The sequence below is a fragment of the Mizuhopecten yessoensis genome, unplaced genomic scaffold (genome assembly GCF_002113885.1).
Source record: "Mizuhopecten yessoensis strain PY_sf001 unplaced genomic scaffold, ASM211388v2 scaffold7269, whole genome shotgun sequence".
NCBI classification, from domain to species: Eukaryota; Metazoa; Mollusca; class Bivalvia; order Pectinida; family Pectinidae; genus Mizuhopecten; species Mizuhopecten yessoensis.
Window position 1 is genome coordinate 200,093 of NW_018406963.1, and position 24,227 is coordinate 224,319.

General features: G+C 37.6%; 1 protein-coding gene across 4 annotated transcripts; it reads left to right on the plus strand.

The window, feature by feature from the left end:
* Positions 1 to 21: 21 nt before the first annotated feature.
* Positions 22 to 23,635, plus strand: LOC110453322 (EF-hand calcium-binding domain-containing protein 5-like). 4 transcript variants are annotated; one of them, XM_021502224.1, is made up of 21 exons: positions 22 to 141; positions 977 to 1,589; positions 2,769 to 2,925; positions 3,418 to 3,555; positions 4,141 to 4,296; positions 5,686 to 5,785; positions 6,114 to 6,224; positions 7,389 to 7,988; positions 9,442 to 9,549; positions 10,004 to 10,200; positions 10,794 to 10,950; positions 12,478 to 12,629; positions 13,264 to 13,392; positions 13,711 to 13,883; positions 14,915 to 15,008; positions 15,542 to 15,676; positions 16,652 to 16,905; positions 17,489 to 17,739; positions 20,898 to 21,124; positions 21,871 to 21,973; positions 23,082 to 23,635. In XM_021502224.1, exons 2-21 carry the CDS (start codon positions 985 to 987, stop codon positions 23,273 to 23,275), a joined length of 4,041 nt encoding a protein of 1,346 aa, XP_021357899.1. In that variant the 5' UTR covers positions 22 to 141; positions 977 to 984; the 3' UTR covers positions 23,276 to 23,635. The 4 variants fall into 4 exon arrangements, with proteins under 4 accessions (XP_021357899.1, XP_021357900.1, XP_021357901.1 ...); XM_021502225.1 differs by having other exon boundaries at positions 10,007 to 10,200; XM_021502226.1 differs by having other exon boundaries at positions 7,389 to 7,964.
* Positions 23,636 to 24,227: the final 592 nt, after the last annotated feature.

Genomic DNA, 24,227 nt, shown 5'->3' on the forward strand with positions numbered 1-24,227 from the left:
AAGTAAGCGTACAAATGACCAAGATTTCGTCCTAGCAACGAATGGCGGAATAGCAACATTTTCCTGATGTGAACGTCACAAACTGGATATTTGTTTCATGATTTCCGTCAAATCAGGATTCAATTGAAAGCTATCAGAAAAGTGAGTTTAACTAAATAAATAGTTCGTACTGAAATACTCTACGGGCATGCACTTTACGCGAGGCTTATCTATTATTTTGAACAGGCATGACAGGTGCTTTCAACTGTTCAGCACAGCAGTGAGTGTACATGAGTAGATCTATTCAGTAGAATCACTAACGATACTGTAGAAGTCTGGTAAAATATGACTGGCTTCAAAACTCTAATTGGTCGCCAAATATACATATGAGTGATCAAAATTATGAAGCCTGCAATTATGGTAAATTTTAGTAGACACTGTAGTAATGATTTGCCTAGCTATCTGTCTGTAGCATGATGTATACATTTGTAAAAACTCATTGCTTGTGTAGCACCATATTAGAAGAAATTAACAAGAAGATGATATAACGATGATACAATCTAATGTAAGTACCAAATGTTAATATGTACTACAGATTCCACTACTGATATAGTGGAAGAGGAGACACTCAATGGCTTTAAAGGCCGAGTGTCACGCCTCTAAATTCAAGGAACTTTTATCTATTTTAACTTTTTAACCTGTCCTCACGTGCAGTGCGCACTCCAAAACTTTGCAGTATCTACAACAAGTTGAAGGAGGCAAATACAAGGAAGAAGAAGCACAGATTGAGTTCTTGTTTTGTTAACATATATCTATATTAAATATCATATCATATTTACGATAAACTGTATAATATTCAAGACATTGGCAAAAACATAAATCATATAATAAAGTATTGATATATATATAATCTCAATAACCTCATTTTAAGTGCACTCTCCAACTCATGGTGCATTTGTCGACCCATCAAATAACATGTACTTGTTTTTCCATTCAGTTTGAAACATGGCGGACACATTGGCTCTTAAACCGTGTACCCCTGGCAGTCCAAAAAAGAGAGTGACTTTATCAGCAGGGAAGGATCATGAGAATAGAAATGGGAGCGCCACAGGGAGAAAAACGCCTGGCAGCCCAAATTCTGGGGAATACTCTAAACCTGTGGTCAGGAGTGCAGTTAGGAGATGGAAGCGACTACACGAACAAAACATGATGGAAAAGTTAGTGGTCATCAGGAATGAAAAGAAACAGAATGTCAGACTATCAAAAGATGATGCTAAGAAAGTTGCAAGGAAGATTCCAATTGAAATTCTTGCTAGAGAATGGCTTAATGATAATGAGGCAACACTTGAGGTCAGAGCTTATTTGGTTGATAAAGTGCTACCCACGCTCATCCTGGGTGTAGAAAAACTACTTAATGAGGCAGACAGTAAGGGACTTGCAGAAGAAGGAGAAGTAGCACCAAATTTCAACCCCATCAACTTCCTAGCTCAGTACCTGATGAGGAACAATCCTAAATACTGTAACTTATCCGAGGCATCACCTTACGTTAGGGGACTAAGGGAGGTGGCTGATGACCTCAAGAAACAGTTGTTCAACATAGAGGACAACAGGTATGTAGTGTAATGTGTCAAATAATATGTTATTAACTCAGTCACCCCTGAAATTTCAAAATGAACTATTCCAACCTTTGAGTTGGAAGGGTTCAAATATATGTATTCAGGGGTGAACGAGTAAAGGGCTGTCAAATCACTATGGTATCTTGACTTTGTCTATACCTAGATTGTATAATGTGATTCTTTATCTGAAAACCCAGACATAGTTACAATTCAGGTACAGCACAAATAAAAAATAAAAATTGAGAACCGAAATAGACAAAGTTTCATTCTTAAATTTTTTATTGATTGATCAAAGCTCATATATATATTGAATCATATCAACTAGTCATTTAGAGAATCAAAACAAATACAGAACTGTCAAGTCATTCATATCCAGCAAATTAGGTTGTAGCGTGCATGCTTTTAGATGTTTCCCGATGGGCCATTTGAATCTGCCATATTTCTTGATGTGTCCTTGGATATTTTGGTGTTGAGACTGTTGACAGCTGGCAGAGTTTTTATTAGGTCATTTGAAATTCAGAGAATAATTATGAGTAGGTTCTTTGGTTAAAATCAAGATGAGATGCTTCAAAATTAAGCAAGGTGTAATAATATAATATATTTATAATCACAAATTGCTATAGATGATGTAACAAGAAATGCTGTCAAAATATCAATTTAAATTTTATTGGTTCAAATCATTGGGTTGCTCCATAAACATGTGTGGTTGTCTGTTTTATTTATTTAAATGTTGAATCCAATTAATTGATGCTACAGGCCTCTATAAATCATAAATGTTCTCCTTGAAGAATCTGAAATAATTCATTGATTCAATAAGGAACTTTAGTTGGTTTTTTTTTATCTCATTTTGAAAGAATACTGGAATACTTGTCAGGTTTTTGTTTCCAGATCTGTGGTTTAAAATTTCCATATTCTTCTCAGCCCTTGCAATTTGATATATACAATTAAAAGAACGAAAAAAAAAAAATTATTAGAATATTTCACAAGGTGATGTATGTGCTGTTTGTTACTGACTTAACCCTTAGGTTGCTACATTGATTTTTATGTAAAGGGACACCACTGCTGAATTAATTATTCAAAGGATTAAAATGCAAGAAGCCACCTGTAAATTAAATTTAAAAAAGCAAGTTGGGACAAATTCTACATTTGGAGCAATTAAAAATGATTTTTTAGATTGGCAAGAATTAAGGCTGAGGCCAAGAGAAGGAGAGAGGAACGAGATAGATTAGAACTACTCAAACAGCAGGAGAAAGAGCGACGGGAAACTGCCTTCATGGACCAGTTCTCCAACTGGAACGTCCAGCCTGATGGCAGAGTGGAGCTATCTATTGTAAGATATATAACTACTAATATTGATTAGCCCTAGTGTCTTAGTTGAAAAATTCTAATATGGTCACTTTCCAGTTTTGACAGCTGAAATGATCTGAAAAACATGTTTTCTCTTTATGTCACATTCCAGTTAATATCATGTTTTCCTCAGACAAATAGGAAGTGATATTAAGCAAAATCTACTCTACTCATTTCTTAAAATGTGTCCGAAAATGTTGCTTATTTTATGTATTTATTTTATCTTTTGTCCATATCCAGTGGTTGTTTTAATAATTATTGTTAAGACATCGATATAGTACGTACAAACAATATTTTATTTTTTTACATTTTCAAGTTTCCTTCATATTCTCAAAGTTGATCCCTGATTTGGAAAACATTTTAAGTATTTATAAACAATACTAGGCAATGCTTCAATTTTAAGTATAAAGTAAAATGTTTAGCTAGGAGAACTTTAAAAATCAATGCTATAATGGGTTTTTTCTTCTGATTTCAGGTTCAAAATGCCTTGCGGTCATTTGTTGAAATTGCCGAAACTTTCCCAGAAGAGTTACAAAATGCTGCCAAATTGAGCCATGCACTGGAACCAACAGACGAGACTGGAAAGTCACTAACAGTTAAAGAATTTGCTCGAGTATGTGTGTCTTTTGTATTTTATTCTTGAAATAACTTTTTCCTGTATGAAAATATTTATCATGAATGCCAATTGAAATATTCATTTAGAAGTAATTTATTTGTTTTATTTAACGAACGGGTATGTATATTTGTAATTTTCCTAGTAGTATAAAATAAATGAAGCTTTTCATGATGTAAAGTTTTGCATGACATTGCTAAACAGGGTGTGTTATATATGTGCTGACAGGGGGTGTATGGTTCCACTAGCTAGTGAACTTCATGTCTGGACTGATGAAAATTTTAAATAATTATTATGAAAATAAAAAGGGCTAGCAGAATTTTTTAAATCTCTCTGTGGGCTAGCACACTTAAAGTAGGAAATTGTACACCCAAAATGGTAAAAACTTGTTTGAATGAACATTTGTCCAATGCAATTTTGGCATTATAAAGGGGTTTGGCGATAAATAGAGGGAATTGCATAAAGGAATTCTTAAGAAAAAACAGAAAAAGTGATATTGAAATGTGCTGGCGGTAAACGAGGTTGCAAATGAAACGAGGGGCATTATATGGAGGTTTTACTGTTTTACTTTTTACGTTTTTATAGTACATGGGAATATTTGTGGAGGAGCTGAGTAAAGAAATCTTTGATGAATTCATGACACACTTGTCCAAGTGTGCGACGTCTCACAGAGCGGCAGCCAGTCGTGAGGCGCGGCGTATCCTGCTGACCAACCTCTTCATCACTTGTGACCACAGCGGAGTACGTATAGTGACCACACAGGGCTAAAATCTAAGTGACCAGTCAATGGGAAAGTTATGATGCACATAAATTGGTCATCACTATGGTGACCAGTCAGCAGGCAGTGTTTTTTTCAGGGGACTTTCTTTGGTCCATGTGCCCCCTTCCCAACTGAAGCTGTTTCATATTTATGCCTAACTCCCAAAATTTGCAGTTTGCACTTGAAAATTTCCCTCCAATTTGGTATATTTTCTTCCCAAATCAGCACAAAAAAGCCCCCTTTCCAAATTAACGAGGAACAAAAACTGGCTGGAAATACCAATGTTCTCTTTTGAAAGTTTGTTCAGAGAGTTTTTATGTGAATGCCTCTATGAATGATGGAGTTTCACATGCTGATATTAGGTCTTATACAGAGTTATGCCCCTTGTTCATTTTTGATACCAAAGTTTGTCCCGAGGATCCTGGATTGGAACTTATTTGGATTGCTTTCAATATTCTGCCTTGTTAATATAAATAGATTGGCATCGTTTATCAATGATATATATGGTGAATTTCAATGTAATATTACAGCAAGTTTTCGGGCCTTTCCATATATTTTGTTTGTATTTTGCACTGAAAATACAAGATGTCCGACGTACTTCCCTTGTAACCAGGAGTTCTTTTTGACCAGAACTTATTTGTTAATTATTACGCACTAATTTAATCAATGAATTGAAACACAAATGGGTTCCATAATATCAAAGAGCCATTTTACATTATGGCTTCATTATTTCATCCTTGACATCATTTAATCTAGCTGCCAAATCGTTATTCGTTTCAAGTTTTCTGGAAGCATATTAAATATTAATTACTCTGAGATAATCATAATACCACCATTTTACAGAAATGATAAAAATTTATTAATGAACATTTGTAGGTATATGTTATTAAAATCAAACCATACACAATAAATACACTCTTGGTGAGGGGGCTAGATCAACACCCTACCAGTATTTTTTTCGATGCAGGTGTATATATACGCTCTCTAGCGATATGCAAAACATTCTGGGTCGAGTGACATATGAAATATACAATTTCCTCACATTGTTGTTCAGGTTAACAATACAAATCGATTATTAAGTCATAGCTTGACATTTTAAGGGACCAGCCGGTCTTGACACGTTGCGACACGTTTAAAACATACGTTGTTTATGTTTTTAAAAGTAAAACTTTGATATTTAACATATTTTCAAATTGATGAATCTGATTTAAGATACTACGCATATTTTTTCTCCTGACATGTAAGAATAGACTGGTGTGTTTGCATATATGGATTTTGTTTCTTTTTGGCAAAAGACCTCCTGAAATATGCCCATCGGCACAATACTCTCACGCAGTCTGATTACATGTGCAGATTGTTTGTTGTTTTAGATTGGTTTACTGGACCGACACAGGATTTTGAGTCTGTTTGAATCTTACTGGGATTCCCTGAAGGAAGACATTAAGAGAAACCTAAGGAACCCAAGAAGATGTAAATATTTTCGTAGCTCGTTGTGTCATATGACTAAGATACTGATATTTTACACACTATAGCTGCACATTGGTGATTTTTAATCTATCTTTGTAGTAAAATGTTACATAAAATGTAATAACAATATCCCACCATCTTGCATAAATTTGCCCTCATTAGGTAGAGCTGTAATTAAGCTGAAGTGAAAACTTTCCAGTCTAAAGTATCAATTTTGTTATTAATTATAGATACTATATACTGTAAATGTGCATCTTTGCCTTTACAAATTGTACAAAAAAAAATCTGTCCCACAAAACATGCAAAATCTGATATGATTTTACTCATACAGGGCCGGTGGCGGAGGTTGACGAGGTGGTTGACTATTTCGATGACGATGAATTTGACAAACCAGAGGAAGCTAAACCAGAAGAGGTTCCCCAGACCCAACAACACTCAGGAGGTAAAACTGCTTTTCAGATGTGTGTTTTGTTCAGCAATCCCTGTAACTTCAAATCTTATTGTATTTATTCAGTGTTTCAAGATTAAATGTGAATTATTTTAGATTTGTTATTTTGTTTACGTATTACAGTCCTACCTGTATTTAGAAACCACCCTCAGGAACTCCATAAGTGGTTTCTTATCGCAGGTGGTTTTTAACTCATTCACCCCTACACATCTAAACTGGACTTGCCAAGTATTTGATTTGGTAAGGTTCAATTGTGACTTTAGGGGTGAATGGGTTAACTGAGATTAACTGCGATGGGGAAGTTTCAAAGTGGTCTCTTTAACACAGGTGGTCTCTTGAGCAGGTTCAACTGTATTCATAATTTACTTATAAATAAATTACAAGAAATTTATCGAAATAAATGAAAAAAATCATTTGAGTAATTTATTGATAGCCAGATCAAAAAGACATGTAAGTAGAAACTGCCTGATCTATTGTAAAGATGTTTCAACATTGAATGTGTCACTGATCATTTCTATACAAAATGTGACACAGTACCTACATTGCACACATGGCTGGTTCGAGAACAGCACATTTGACAATTGCTTAGGGTGATAATATACACTGTTACCTGTTCCTGCATGCTTCAATGTTTACTTTTATGTTTTGCATGAAATATTTATTTTGCAATGTTTCAGGGTACATGTGAGGCATTTTCAGTCAGATCTACATTTTTTGTCATGAAAAAAGATTTTTATTTTGTATTTATTAAATTAAATATTAAATTTAAAAAAAAAAGGGGGTTTAACCCTTGATCCAGCTCTACTTGTCCCCTTCCATATATCAAGCACTTGAAGGAGTTGAAGAATTAAAAAATCTGATAAGTTACAACCTATTGGTATATTATCAAGAATTACTCACTTTTGAAAGAAAAAAGATACTTGCAGTACGGTACTTAAAATGAAAAAACATTATGAAATCAAATTGCAGTAAAAATTTCCATGAAACTGAAATATTGTTTTAACATAGTCAGCTATGTCCAACATGTTTATACCAGTAAATCTCAATTTCTTCCCCTACACTCCATGTAAGACTGACTGTACCTGCCTGACAATGGTACTTTTTGCCTGTGTTGCACCTTCGGTTGATTTTTGCTTTTGTTACCAATGATTCTGATAGACAAGCAGGAGGAAGTACAGCAGGACACCACTGCTGATGGTGCCACTACTGAAACTGCAACGGAGGGAGACAAACCCAAGGAAGGTGAGGCTGCGGCAACTGACGCCCCCAAGGAAACAGAGGGGGAGAAACCTGCCGAGGGAGAGGCACAACAGCAAGAGGTCACACAGGAGGTGGCCAAGCAAGAGGTCACACAGGAGGAAGCTAAGCAGGAGGAAGCCAAGCAAGAAGAACAATCAGAGAAAAAAGAAGAAAAGACAGAGGAAAAGCCAGAGGAGAAAGCTGGAGAAAAAGTGGAAGAAAAACCTGCTGAAAAAACCGAAGAAAAACCTGCCGAAAAAGTAGAGGAAGAAACACAGAAGGAAGAGCCAACAAAGACAGACGAAGTAGTGACAGATGGACAGACAAAAACAGAGACAAAAGAAGTTTCAGCAGAAAAGACAGAAGACGGAACAGCTGAAAAAACAGAGGAGAGCCCAACTGATAAACCTGAGGAGGGAACAACAGAAAAGGCAGAGGAAGAGGCAACTGAAAAGAAAGAGGATGGGACAGGCGAGGAGGACGGTGGAAAGGAAGGAGAGAAGGAATCACCGAAAGAAGGTAGTGATCATGATGGGTGAAGTGGGTGACTGTCTTCATCTCATTCTAACATCAGGCACTGGTCTAACAAAGTAACCCAGTACAGGGAAAGATAGAACACAATAGCTTCTTTCCAATTATTACCAATAACTGCTAATTAACTCATTCACCCCTAAAGACACCTAAAGACATTGTTATGAACTCCTCCAATTCAAAGTTTGGAATAGTTTATTACAAAATTTCAGGGGGTGAATGAGTGAAATATATGTTATCTGGATTGCTTATACCTTCCTCTTGTAACTCAGCCTCCTGAATCTACTGGTCCTATAACATAACCAATTGTCCGACAGATTATCCATCCCTCCCTGACTTTTAATCCTTAAATAATCCAATTATAACCTCCGCTCCAAACTCACACCGACTCAAGTTTGTCTTGTGACAAACTATGCACACCACCCTGATTTGTAATCCTAACTAGCAATCGTACCTCGGCTCCAGAATCACAACAAGTTTGTCTCGTAAGTATGAGAACACAATTATCATACTGTTTGATATCTAATCACCTCGGGGTCTCATCACAATTGTGCATTTTATGTTGTTTGGCTGTTGGCCTTCACCATTTTCAGCATGTCATTCACTTTATTTAGCATGTTTTGGTTTTTTTTGCAAGTTTTGCCTGAAGATTGTACTCATGAATATTTAAATTCATGATTAAGAGGAAGCTATTTCTGGATAGTAATCATCTGTGGAATTATTGTTCCAGATTAAAATTTGCAAACGAGTCGTCTCCTCATCGATTGGAATGCTTCTTAACCCTTTCACCCCTAGGTAATTTAACTTTAGTAGACTCTACCATACATTTATCTGGATGAGTCCATTATGGTCCCGGTGGTGAAAGGGTTAAAGGAAATCTTGGACTAGTTGCATTGACTCGTAGGGCTAACACATAATCTATTCAACTATAGTCATGTGGAATACCAAGCAGAAAAAGCTAGTGTGTAACCCTGTATGGTTATTTATAATAGATTAGAAATACCATTCGATCTTAGCGCGAATATGAAATATGTAGAAAGAAGTTCATGTTAACAATGATCTCCAAAGATTTATCCAGCAATATGTCTGATAATAATAAGCCCACCCATAACTGTTTAGTTTAATAGAAATGACCCAAATGTTAATTCATTGTCGGTTAATAATTAGCCCATCTCCATGTTTTGAGCAAAATATTAAATGCTAGGCTTATTGCAGGATAAGCATGGCTTTACCTTATCTAAATTCGTATAAAAATATCTCAAACAAAGAATTTGGAAAACATTTCATACATTTATTGTCAAAAAATTCTAAGAAAACATAGTAAACATTACATAATATCAGTTTTTTAAAAATTCAAAATGATGTATCTTTTGACTTGAGCACTATTTGGTCTCATTTAACCTTTGAACTTTGTGCATGACCTCTGACCTACCCATTGCAGGAGATGAGGCAGCCCCAGAGGTGAAGGAAGACCCACCCAAGACAGTTCAGGCAGAGAACACGTTAGTCACATTCGCTGTTGGCACAACATTTAGCCGGGAAAAGACAGGTACAATTTTTTTTTTAAACTTGACTTTTATTAGATTACTTTAAAAGGTCTGATTAAAGAGTTGTGTTAATTGTTATCTTTAGGAAAAGATTTGTCTTTTGAACATCAAACTCTAAATATCTAATTCTGCATGGCTGTAGGTAATTAGTTTATGTGGTGTCAAGGTGTTTGTTATAAACAACTACATGTTTTTCTTCATTGGAATACCATTATAATTGTGATAGTTTCTGTTGGAATCCCATATTTATTATTCATTCAAATTCTATAAACAAACCTCAATTTTGATTTTTTTGCATTTTATGTAAGACAGCTAAATATATATTCTACTGTTTTTTGGCTGTTAGAACATAGAAAAAAAATTCCAATATAATTTTCCAAATTGAATCTGACATAAATAAGTTGGGCCGTTGCTCAAATAAATTTTGGCCATAAACTGAGGGAAACACTTTTTCAGCAGTGACCCATATCAGTAAGACGTCTGGTGCGTCAGCATTCGACGAGAACTCGCTGAATGTGTCGCAGTTTGTTCAGCTGACCGAGACATTCCTGGGAGAGGAGACTGTGGAAAAGGACACCTTTGAAACCCTCACCAAGTTTGTCAAGGGAGGGTACGAGGAAACGGAGGACGAGAAAATGGAGAGGCTCATGAAGGTAAATAAAATTAAACTTCATCATCACCAAAATAATGAAGGATCCCTGTACGACTTCTGACAAAACACTAGAGAACGCCTCTGTAGGTTTTCATACACACAGTTGTCTCCCCTTAATTTAATTTTAAATTTAACTGCAGTGTGACTTGACCAGGTTACTTCCATTGACCAGGTACGTAGTTCAGAGCAGGCAGTGTAATGATCTGAGGTCTAGAGTTCAAATCCTTGTCTGACTCTATCATATATTTTTAAATTCAGAACACTGTTATTTTGTCATAATTTGTATTTTTATTTTTATTTTTTTACATTTTCTTGAAAGTTACAGGTAGGTTTTTTTCAGAAATGATTTATCAAAGCTATAGTTATGGTAAAAAAGAAAACTTCAGGTCATAGTTACAGCTTTTGGCAGTGGGACAGGTATCCTTAAACCTTTCACCCCTATGTAACTTTAGTAGACTCTACCATGCATTGATCTGGATGAGTTCATTATGGTCTACAGTGGTGAAAGGGTTAACAATTCATTGCAACCGTTAAAGTATCTTGCTGCTCTATACCATTGTGTTGTACTATTTGACCACTTGCTCTTGGTTTCAGGCCCGTAAAGAGGCCCTGTCCTCCCAACGTAAGTACCAGATGGACATCCTGTTTGAGAAGTGGGACAATGACGGGGCTGGCTACCTGGACTTAGACGAAGTGGAAACAGTGATGCAGAAATACAAGGAGGGACAAGAGAACCAGGCCATAGAAAGAGGTAAGAGTAATACAGGGCAAGTAAACTAGGGGAAAGGGGATGAGGGTAATACAAGGGGCAGGAGAACCAGGACATAGAGAGGGGTGAGGGTAATACAGGGGGCAAGGGAACTGGGGGGAAAGGGGGTGAGGGTTATACAAGGGGCAGGAGAACCAGGCCATAGAGAGGGGTAAAGGTAATACAGGGGGCAGGAGAACCAGGCCATAGAGAGGGGTAAGGGTAATACAGGGCAAGGGAACTAGGGGAAAGGGGGATGAGGGTAATACAGGGGGCAGGAGAACCAGGAAAAAGAGAGGGGTAAGGGTAATACAGGGGGCAGGAGAACCATGACATAGAGAGGGGTAAGGGTAATACAGGGCAAGGGGGAAGGGGAATGAGTGGTATACAAGGGGCAGGAGAACCAGGCCATAGAGAGGGGTGAGGTTAATAAAGGGGGCAGTAGAACCAGGAAAAAGAGAGGGGTAAGGGTAATACAGGGGGCAGGAGAACCATGACATAGAGAGGGGTAAGGGTAATACAGGGCAAGGGGGAAGGGGAATGAGTGGTATACAAGGGGCAGGAGAACCAGGCCATAGAGAGGGGTAAGGGTAATACAGGGGGCAGGAGAACCAGGAAATAGAGAGGGGTAAGGGCAATACAGGGGGCAGGAGAACCAGGCCATAGAGAGGGGTAAAGGTAATACAGGGGGCAGGAGAACCAGGACATAGAGAGGGAAAAGGTAATACAGGGAGCAGGAGAACCAGGCCATAGAGAGGGGTAAAGGTAATACAGGGGGCAGGAGAACCAGGCCATAGAGAGGGGTAAAGTTAATACAGGGGGCAGGAGAACCAGGCCATAGAGAGGGGTAAGGGTAATACAGGGGGCAGGAGAACCAGGGAATAGAGAGGGGTGAGGGTAATACAGGGGGCAGGAGAACCAGGACAGAGAGAGGGGTAAGGGTAATACAGGGGGCAGGAGAACCAGGGAATAGAGAGGGGTGAGGGTAATACAGGGGGCAGGAGAACCAGGCCATAGAGAGGGGTAAAGGTAATACAGGGGGCAGGAGAACCAGGACATAGAGAGGGGTAAGGGTAATACAGGGCAAGGGGAAAGGGGAATGAGTGTTATACAAGGGGCAGGAGAACCAGGCCATAGAGAGGGGTAAGGTTATTGCAGGGGGTAGGATATACTGGGAAGGGATGAGAAAACTAGGACATAGAGAGAGGTTAGTTTAATAAAACAAGGGACAGTGAACCAGGACATAAAGAGGGGTTAGGAAACTTTGAGGGGATGAGAAAACTAGGACATGATAGAGGGGTCAGAATAATAAAAGGAGGGACAAGAGAACCAGGACATATAAATGGGGCAATGTAGTACAGAGGAGAACTTGGAAATAGAAAGGAGTGAGGGTGACACAGAAGGCATTATAAGCAGGACATAGAGAGGGGTAACCGTGGTATTTACACAGGGGGCAATATAAATAGGAAATAGAGAGGGGTATGGGTTTTTATCATGTTAAATTTATATATTTGTTCTGTCTGGTTGCAGCAAAGGTGAGCCTGAAGAAGCAAGCTAAGTACTCACAAGACAACCGCCTGAGTCGACGCGAGTTCCGACAGTTTGTGCTGCTCGTGGTGGAGGAGCTACCAGGGGCTGACAGCTTCGATTACTTCGTGGAGTTCCTTGTCAACAGTGTTGAGGTAGGGGCTCTTGTGGTTATTTTACTGAACAATCTTATAAATACAGATTTCCTGCTTTTAATGAAAAAAATATTACTTAAACAAGAGATTTGTTTTGTTTTTGTGAACACAAACATATGTGTCCCCTTTTAACGGTTTAAATGTTTAGGCCTGGACAAGATATTCCTGAAAATTTTCCACTTATTTGACCTTTGACCTTGGGGTCAAGGTCACAATAACCTAATGACAGTGCACTGCACATCGTCCATAGGTGATGAAGGTATACTTCAAGTTTCATCAAGATATCTTTAACTTTTAAAAGTTACGGCCTGGACAAGATCATATTAGAAGAACCAGAATCAGAAGAACCAGTACTAATACAATACATCTCCCTTCATTCGAAGGGGAGACATAATAAACTACAATTTGCAGATCAAATACAATAGAATCTGGTATACATGAAATCAGAAGAGTGGAATAATTCTATCTCTTCATAATTTTTTCATCCAATGATTTTTTGTTACATGCTTGAATACCTGTAGGATTCAAATTTTCATTCCTGGACCAAATCAAATTGAGTATGCAAGTTATGCTGTACTTTGCGAAAAAATAATAAGTCAATGATGATTTAGCATGACCTGCGTAACTGTTACAGAGGACGTACGCTGAACGTATCAGAGGAGAGGCCAGGAAGAAGTGGCTTCAACAGGTGGTGAATGCCGCAGAGACGGGCGGTGCCAGCATGGAGCCTGTGTACAAGGCCATCTTCAATGCGTTATACAAGGTAAGTCACGATTTTCACTGCAGCTTTACTTATATCAATTCTAAAATAAGCTGTGGACTGGACCAACTTGCTCCTTGTTAGTCTGAAAATTGTTTCTTCCGTCTGACATATTGGATCCTTCTTGAGGTCAGGGCCCGTATTAATGACACCTTTCTCCTGCTCAAGCATTGATATTGTGCTCAAACCAACTCTTGTAAAAGACACTAAAGCATGTAAAAATGGAGATATTAAACTTATCATTGTGTGTTTGTGTCTACTGGATTTGATTCCTAATCATTATTTTGTATATAAAATATAATCAATCTTTTTGTTATCTAGGATGCTGAAGCCCACGGTGGGGGTAAGAGGATCAGTGCTAATATCTCCATGTTGGAGCGTAACATTCTCGACCCCAGTCGTGGTGATGTGTGTCTACGATATGTGGCCGCTACCGTGGACGATTCCGCCTTCCTTCTCGGCAAAATCCTATTTAGCGACATGAAGGGGATTAGGTAAGTTTATTTTTACTTCGATTTAGGAACATGAGATATAACTTATCCTATATCCATGTAACAAGCATGCTTATAATTCCATGATGAAATATATAATAATAATAATAATTTGAGGTTGTTATATACCGCTTTATCACAACCTAGTTCGTAGGTCGTCTCAAAGCGGTTCACAAATTATTATCCATGGTTATAGGGCCTTTGCAACCAGCCAATTTCTTTCTCAACTCCCTGGGGAGCATACAGCTGGTGCTGCCATTTCGGTGCTCACAGCTAGCATTCTACAATTCTAGCACTTCCCAACCACGTACTTGTTTACAGCTGAGTAGACTGGAACAAACAGAGTAAAGTATCTTGCTCAAAGATACAACACAGTGCCGTGCCGTGACTAACCCACAACCTGCATGTATGTAATTCTTGCTTTGAGACTCCACTATCCACTAATGGTACATATCAATATGCCTCATCTTTATAAAAGCCTGTCTGATAGGATTATATTGATCACATAACGGGGAAATAAAACATTGTGTCCTCCTTACATGCTCAATTTTACGGTCATATTTCCCTTATTCGGAGCTGCTCTAGAAAAAATGGTAAGAGGCACCATATACCTTATTGAGTTTGGACTGACTGAAGCAGACAACAGAAATGCCGCGTAGACCTTATCATCTTCTCTCGTGTAATATTGTTCTATTTCGGTGTAACAAAATATTGATTGCCCTAGCTAACAGTTGGAAAAGAATTCTTTGTTTCCCCTCATGTTTCATTTTGCCCTCGTAAAAAACATGAATACAATTTCAATTTCAACATACTTTATTGACGAAGGAAGTCAACAGGATTGTCTCCTTACAGCTACACCCGGTGGTGAACACTTTGTGAAAAAATAAATAATCTCGGGGAAATTACAAAGAATCATGGTTTTCTATTGCAAGGGCGATAAATGTATAGTAATGTATTTGGTATTTGTGTAATAGGTACACCATGTCTTAAAAGAATGTTTATCTTTACAATGTTGGTTTTACTTTTTGTTTCAGTTTTTCGTCTGTTGAGAATGGTAAACCCATCCATGTACCTCGAGTGTACAACCACGGAAACATCCAGTTCTGGAACCCGTACCGCGTACCAGAGGTAAAGTCTTGCGTAGATCAACCTGAGAGCAAACCATAAAAGCCATTCCAAAGATAAATATTTAGAGGTAGTACGAGGCAGAGAGACATTTTTGGTGACCCCCTTTTTACAAAATGTAATATTTCAGAACCATCACTCATACATTATCAGTTTTAAATGCTCTCCTCCATATATTCTTACCTGGAATAGCAGTATGTAGGAGCAATTTATGATTCGAAGAAGGTTTTCTTAGATTTTCATTTTTTTTTTATCAAAGTGAAAGGATAGATACTCTGTTCAAGTGGTTTGATCATTTTGTCTAAAAAAGTAATAATTAAGGCTTGATATCTTTTGGTGGCATTTTGTGAAAAAACAACTTTCTGTTATAGAAAAATATAAGCAAAACTTAACAATGTAGTAAAAAATATATGATCTACTTCAAAATGAAACGTAGGGACATATTTATGATAATTTCTACCATTATATTTCACGCTTAAAATTATGCAGAAATTATTTCTCAAACACATTGATGATTTTGTTATTGTCCCTGCCAGGACCGTGAGGGATCGTTCATCGTGGTGCCCCTGAAGGACAAGAGGAAGCGAGTGTTTGGACTGCTCGGGATTGACACACTAAATGACAGACATACAAAGACCATCTTTATCACTCATGAGATTCAGTTCTTCCAGGTAAATTTAGATATGAATTCCTGCTTGAAATCACAAAGATTGATTTTCTGATACTTACCATTGCCTAGAATATAAAGACAAAATGGTTGGCACTATCTTCGAATGGAATTCCTAACAATGAAGAGGTATTTTTTCTTTGTTCACATTACACGAAAGATCAAACGACATCATTATCGAATAGATGTAAGCAAAATTATATGTGAATACATCAAGTACATGTGAACTTTTAAAATTAATATTATATAAGGTCTCCATTTTAAGGTCACCTGAGACAAAGTCTCAAGTGACCTATTGCGATCGCCTTTTGTCCGTCGTCGTGCGTCATGCGTCCGTAAACAATTTACATTTTCGACTTCTTCTCCAAAACCCCAGAACAAATTTCAATGAAATTTTGCAGAAACCTTCCATGGCCAAAGGTCAACCAAATTTGTGAATTATATTGTCCCCAGCCCCCAGGAGCCTGAGGGGTGGGGCCAAAAAGGGTCAAATTGACTAAAATTTCAAAAATCTTCTTCTCAAGATCCAGTTATGGTAGAATCAAATACTCTTCATTGATGGAAGGGTCTAAATGTGCTTTACCAAAATTCAGCTGACTGACAGAACCACTATTTGTACATAGTACATATACTACCAAGATCTTTCACACTACTTTTGCATTACATGTAGTTCAAGTTACCTTTGTTACAAAATGATTTCTTTTTCATTTGGCAACATCGATAACATCAGTTTTTACATAACTCATTAGGTGACCGTTAAGGCCCATGAGCCTCTTGTTGTCAAATAAGATCTTTGTGTGTTGTTCTAAATTTCTTGATATTTTGATATACAGTAGATTTTTAACTTAAAGTTTTAACTAAATCCATGTAGAAAAAAATATTTCTAGATTTTCATTTGCAGTTTAGATTTTTCTTAAATCTGACCTGAATTCAATTAAGTCATAATATAATTCCTGACCTTGTTTCTTGTTTCTATTAGGGTGTAGCCAAATCCTTCAGCATTGCCTACCACCATGTGGATATGAGCAAGAAACTGCTGCGGATCACAGAGAGTGCCGTGTCGTGGATCCACAGACGGAGTCCACATGTCCACGAGATTACCACGTACATGGTGGAGCCGGAGGGCCAGGAGAAGGATTATGTCCTTCGGAAAATGATGACAACCGATGCCAAGGGCAACGTGATCAACATGACCAACCCCCCACGATTGGAGAGGAAAGACAATCTGTTCAGGTGAGGGCAGAGTGTAACAGATCCAGTAACATAAATTATGATGAAATCTTCAGAGTCTTGTATCGCCGTCAAATGAGAAAATTTTACCCACATCAAGACAAATTCAGCAATTGTTTAAAATCTGCTAGATAAGTTGTATTGAATGTAGGACCGTGATTCAACACACATGCAATACTTTTGAATTTAAAAGATTTTGATTATATGAAACTGGTTAAGAAATGTGTATAATTTTGCAAAGTCACTAAAGTCATGAAAAAACAGCAATCAACTACATCAGTTTGTCTCAATATTTAGTATTTCTAAATTTTAAATAAATTTTCATGATAAACAACAAGTGCTTGGAATGAAAAGCTCAATTGGTTTGGATGACAATTAAACATTACTTTGGTTTGATGGTCTATTGTTTTAATTCTTTCTGATGTAGATTGATTATCATTTACTGATATTTAATTGATTAATACTTACAGATTCTATTAACTATTGTATATAAATTGCTTTTTGATATATCCTGCTGGGCATTGAACCCTAGTACCTATCATTTTTGGGATTGCGTACGTGTATCATCAGTGAAGTCTTATTTCAGGGATTACCTGTTTAAGTGTGTGGATAACAGCGAGAGTGTGTCCGCTGACGCCTACGGACAGCGCCACCTAGGTTTCCCGCTGCGTAACGATTCTGGAAAGGCGGTGGCGGTGGTGGACATCAGTATCGGAGAGCTCAAACAGCTGCCGACCCACGAGAACAAGGAGGTACAGAGGATGCTGAGGTTGTTACAGCAGGCTCACAAGGAAATCACGAGGGAATCGGCCGGCGACGATAAGCTCATGGTGTTAGGTAAAACTCCTATTTCTAATTTACATATACATACATATATACAATACAGCAAAGTATATAACATGTACTGAAAAAATATTCTTACATATCCATTATACTTGTTCTGTTAAAAAAGAAACTTGTTGATAAGCACTGTTTGTGCCTTCTCATCTGTGAGAACATTTATTTGGTAAAGTCATGTTTTATTATTGCAAACATCTTGTGTTACGATAAAGATTTTTTTGTTAGATAAGCTAGAATACCATTAAATACTGATTGTTATTTTTATTTTTATGTCCCTGCCATTTTATTGGGGGCGGGGGGCCGGGGGCTAAAGTGTTACCCATATCTGTTCCCTCCCGGCACGTCACTAGTCATTGTCATGGCTCTTACAACCTCTTTTCTGAACAGGTTTTCACCAAACCTGTATATACTTGCTGAGTATGAGAGTTCCTCAGATGAGTTTGTATTTCGGGGTTCAAAGGTCAATGCTAAGGTCACTGTTGCTACTTAAAGGTTAACCACAGGACCGAAGGGGCATTCATGTCTCAAAAATAATTTCGAGTTACATATGATCAGCATATTAAGAAATATATATATTCTCAATGTTAACATGTGTCAAAAGCAGCAAATACAAGGGAAAATAAATCCAATGTCTGCTAGTGGATGTTAAGTGATGTTCTGCATACCCAGTTGATAGATTCCTAAATGGAATTCACTAGTCCGGCCATAAAAGTAATGGAATTCACTAGTCCAGCCATAAGAGTAACGGAATTCACTAGTCTGGCCATAAGAGTAATGGAATTAACTAGTCCGGCCATCAGAGCAATGGAATTCACTAGTCCGGCCATAAGCGTAATGGAATTCACTAGTTAAGAAATATATATATTCTCAATGTTAACATGTGTCAAAAGCAGCAAATACAAGGGAAAATAAATCCAATTTCTGCTAGTGGATGTTAAGTGATGTTCTGCATACCCAGTTGATAGATTCCTAAATGGAATTCACTAGTCCGGCCAGATCAGCATATTAAGAAATATATATATTCTCAATGTTAACATGTGTCAAAAGCAGCAAATACAAGGGAGAATAAATCCAATGTCGGCTAGTGGATGTTAAGTGATGTTCTACATCCCCAGTTGATAGATTCCTAAATGAAGTTCATAAGTCCGGCCATAAGAGTAATGGAATTGACTAGTACGACCATAAGAGTAATGGACTTCACTAGTACGGCCATAAGAGTAATGGAATTAACTAGTCCGGCCATAAGAGTAAAGGAATTCACTAGTCCGGCCATAGGAGTCATGGAATTCACTAGTCTGGCCATAAGAGTAATGGAATTGACTAGTACGACCATAAGAGTAATGGAATTGACTAGTACGACCATAAGAGTAATGGACTTCACTAGTACGGCCATAAGAGCAATGGAATTCACTAGTCCGGCCATAGGAGTCATGGAATTCACTAGTCCGGCCATAAAAGTAATGGAATTCACTAGTCCAGCCATAAGAGTAACGGAATTCACTAGTCTGGCCATAAGAGTCACGGAATTTACTAGTCTGGCCATAAGAGTAATGGAATACACTAGTCCAGCCATAAGAGTAACGGAATTCACTAGTCTGGCCATAAGAGTAATGGAATACACTAGTCCAGCCATAAGAGTAACGGAATTCACTAGTCTGGCCATAAGAGTGATGGAATTCACTAGTCCGGCCAGATCAGCATATTAAGAAATATATATATTCTCAATGTTAACATGTGTCAAAAGCAGCAAATACAAGGGAAAATAAATCCAATGTCTGCTAGTGGATGTTAAGTGATGTTCTACATCCCCAGTTGATAGATTCCTAAATGGAATTAACTAGTCCGGCCATCAGAGCAATGGAATTCACTAGTCCGGCCATAGGAGTCATGGAATTCACTAGTCCGGCCATAAAAGTAATGGAATTCACTAGTCCGGCCAGATCAGCATATTAAGAAATATATATATTCTCAATGTTAACATGTGTCAAAAGCAGCAAATACAAGGGAGAATAAATCCAATGTCGGCTAGTGGATGTTAAGTGATGTTCTGCATACCCAGTTGATAGATTCCTAAATGAAGTTCATAAGTCCGGCCATAAGAGTAATGGAAGAGTAATGGAATTCACTAGCCTGGCCATAAGAGTAATGGAATACACTAGTCCAGCCATAAGAGTAACGGAATTCACTAGTCTGGCCATAAGAGTAATGGAATACACTAGTCCAGCCATAAGAGTAACGGAATTCACTAGTCTGGCCATAAGAGTAATGGAATTCCCTAGTACGACCATAAGAGTAATGGAATTGACTAGTACGACCATAAGAGTAATGGAAGTCACTAGTACGACCATAAGAGAAATGGAAATCACTAGTCCGGCCATAAGAATAATGGAATTCACTAGTCCGGGCATAAGAGTAATGGAATTCACCCCCCCGGCCATAAGAGTAATGGAATTGACTAGTACGACCATAAGAGTAATGGACTTCACTAGTACGGCCATAAGAGCAATGGAATTCACTAGTCCGGCCATAAGAAAAATGGAATTCACTAGTCCGGCCAGATCAGCATATTAAGAAATATATATATTCTCAATGTTAACATGTGTCAAAAGCAGCAAATACAAGGGAGAATAAATCCAATGTCGGCTAGTGGATGTTAAGTGATGTTCTGCATACCCAGTTGATAGATTCCTAAATGAAGTTCATAAGTCCGGCCATAAGAGTAATGGAGTTCACTAGTCCGGCCATAGGAGTCATGGAATTCACTAGTCCGGCCATAGGAGTCATGGAATTCACTAGTCCGGCCATAGGAGTCATGGAATTCACTAGTCCGGCCATAAGAGTAATGGAATTCACTAGTCCGGCCATAAGAGTAATGGAATTCAAAAGAGGAGATGTCCAGACAACATCAAAAGCGTTCATGGTACAACAATTAAGCAGGGGTTGAAATTCACATCAGAATTTATTGTCGTGGATTGTGTAGCTGGAGAATTTAACAATTGGTGTTTTACAAAACATAACAAATCAAACAATTGGTGTTTTACAAAACATAACAAATCAAAAATATGGTCTAGTATCAAAACTGTTTTCACTGCAAAATAAAACAACATTACGCTTATACATATAGACATATCACATATTGTGTTTTTTCCTAACAGAGGCTGAGAAGGATGACGACAACAGAATGGACATCATGTTTGACCGCCTCATGTTGATGGAGCTCCGAGAAAATGTGTCCAAGATCGATTCCAAGGGCTTTGCCGAGCTCCGGAGCTACAATGATCCTCCCAAGATCATCAACGATATCGTACGAGCTGTGTGTGCAATATTCTACTACGAAAAGGTCGTCTCCGGCGAGTTGGACAACTGGGGAGAACTCAAGGGGGTAAGGACTTTTTATTTGAAAACTATTTGATGGGAAATATAGATTGTGAGTGCTTGCTTCATCCACAGGTAAAAGTGTTTTTACTATTTAAATATATCATTTAACTTTGATGTACAAAAGCAAAAGTAAATTTTCAAGTGATAATCTGCTCTAGATGGCCTTGAGATTTACAATTTTCAAAAGCCTTAGAATCTCAGTGTGCTAGTAAATGAGAATTGGACTCAGCATCAGGAACATCCACGAGTCGGACCTCTAAATCAGAAGTTTTTTCTAAGGGCATCTCTCCAGTTGTTCTTTATTTCATAATATCATATTTATTTGGCAGTAAGCCCATGCCTTGTAATAAGGCCACCCTTATACAGTAAATTGCTGTTTAGTAGAAATGCCAACAAAAGCTATTTCATTGTCCTGTAAGAAACTTGCCCCTTTCCTTGAGCAATGATGTAGGATATAGGGAAATTCCACCCGGGGGGGTTTTAAATTTGGTAAAACCTGAGGGTGGAATTCACCTATCCTACACCCCTGGATTCTATTATCATGTGAAAGACAAACATAACAAGGCGTGTATGGAGAGAAACCTCGAGAGGTTGCCAACTTTTCTAAGCAAACAAGAAAAAAAAAAATGTTAAGAAAAATAAGTCTTTAAAAAAAAAAAAAAAAATTGTAGTATGTATTTATATACCTTTGTCAGAAACATTTTTATCTTGTTCACATTTATCTAATTTTATCTACGCTATTTATTTCAGTTAATCAACAGCGACCTTCTACAGAAGATAGAGCACTATGACCCTACATCTACCGAGAACCAAGAACTCATCGCCCCAGACAAGATTGAAGTCTACCTCAAAGGTAATGGAAAACTACGGATCTAATTTTGTCATTAAGGTTTTCCCGAATTTCTGCCTCTGAAAACAAAGCAAACTGCTTGCTTACATTCTTAATGCTAACCAGACATTATCTGTCCTTTATGCATTTAAAACGAAATTAAATCTAATTTGTTTCATTTCCGTAAAATATTCTGGTCATGTTTCGATTTATTCAACTTTGTCGGCTTTCGGTCAGTATAGGCCAATAAACTGATATTAGATACTAACGATAGTTAAGCAGCCGAAGTCTCCTGATATTTTTTTTCAGCTGCTGTGTTAGCATCATCACTGATTCACTTTCAAGCCTGCTCATGGTTGCTTAGAACTATAGATAACCAATTCAGTGTTTGAAGGGTGGTCATTCTTACTTGGCATCGACAGCTCTGGCTATATGCTCCCCAGGAAGTTGAGAAAGATATTTACTGGTTATATAACCATGGATAATAATTTGTGAACTGCTTTGAGACGACCTACGAACTAGGTTGTGATAAAGCGGTATATAAGAACCTCAAATTATTATTACTTTTATTATTATTCTATAATTATGTCAGCAATTCCCAACAACAGCACGGGGGATTTCACAATGTACTTCGTTAAATCAATTATGAATCGATCATCAGTTAGTTAACGGTAACCAATGATTGATTATACAAAAATTACACCGATTCCCAATTACACTAGGTATCACTACTACATGGGGAAAAATGGAACCCAAAATTGTTTCCAATTCATACGAATACTGTATAACGGGAAATTTTTTCGCCACAGTGAAATTTTTCGCCTTTTTTTGCCCTCTGCACATTTATTATTACAGCACACAGAAGTAAGCGATATAGTAAACATAGTTATCAAATGTGAAGGGCAAAATTAAAATTGGGACAAAAATTGATTTCATCAGCAAGGAGCAAAGATTTGATTGGGCAAATGTTTCACGGTACTCAGTACATATTTTGCAGATAACATTTTTGTGCTATTATTAGTACATATAGAAACGATGAATTTATAGTCAGTGGGAGATGCTATCCTACAAATAGGGCTTGAGTTTTATATATTTTGACAGTGACCTTATTAACCCTACGTTTTACCTACAGATGTTCCTCACGGCGAAGTGGCAAAGTTCGGCTCCATTCCCGCCCAGAACATGTACAACTGGGTGTTTGTATGTATCTCCCTGATTGAACACACACTCAAAATGAGGAAGAATTCGGACGATGGCGCTTTGCTTCAGTCAGGACAGGAAGAGGTCAAGGCACCTGAGCCAGCTCCAGAGGTTCCAACGGCGTAGACGTGAGGAAGTGAGGAGAGATTGAACCGCAGTGTATGTAGGCTGGAATAGACAGCATTCGAGTTTGGAAGAGATCACAGACGAAAAAAAATATCGACTGATTTACAATTGTCGGGGAGACGAATGACTGACAACGTATTAATGATACCTTTATAAACTATTGTGGTCTGGATACGAAAGTTGCTGCCACAATTTGTGCATTTCCTATGACGGAATAAATTTGTTCGTTCTGTACTGAAGAAAAAGAGCAATTATTGAAAATAGGAACTGGCTATTCTGTTCTGTCGGGTATGACTGGGACAATATGTAGTGTAACTTATTTTTATGTATCAAGTTATGTCAACATAGATTTGTCCGTTTCCTCTTTTCTTAAAAAAAAAAGTTTGTAACGACAAGTGATGTTTATGAGAAAGGAATTATTTTCTTCTTTTATTTATTGTCATATGTTTCTGTGATGAGGTATATTTTTTAAACAAAATTCTGTGATGTCTAAATATAGTGCGATACATTTTAGCGCATTATAGCCAAACAGTTTCTTCCATTTCCTCGATACATGATTACAAGTACTAGCAAAGAAAACGAAACATATATTAATTGTTGATTTATGAAAATTGACGGTATAAGAAAGAGTGGCTTACATATCAAAACAACATGGTAGTTTACCTTGCAATTGAATTCAAACCAGTAAGGTTACTGAATATAGTATATGTGAATCTGTCTTTCTGCCTTGCTCATGAGACAGACGCAGTTTATCTATACAGATACAATCTTATTTTACAGTAATATAGCCAAATTTAGATTAAGTATTTTTACTTGCTTTTGATGCCAAATTCATAAGTTCCGCTATCAGGGGGCCACAGTGACAAAGTGGTTAAGGTGTCTGACCCTCAATGATAACTAGGCCTCCACCACTGGGTCGCAGGTTAGAGGCCTACGTGGGGTAATCGCCAGG

Bases quoted from the DNA above. Each gene is read 5' to 3' on its own strand.
- LOC110453322 (XM_021502224.1), top strand. From the start codon at position 985: ATGGCGGACACATTGGCTCTTAAACCGTGTACCCCTGGCAGTCCAAAA. The intron at 6,225-7,388 runs GTAAAACTGCTT...TGATTCTGATAG, and splicing joins GACCCAACAACACTCAGGAG to ACAAGCAGGAGGAAGTACAG. The intron at 15,677-16,651 runs GTAAATTTAGAT...TGTTTCTATTAG, and splicing joins ATGAGATTCAGTTCTTCCAG to GGTGTAGCCAAATCCTTCAG.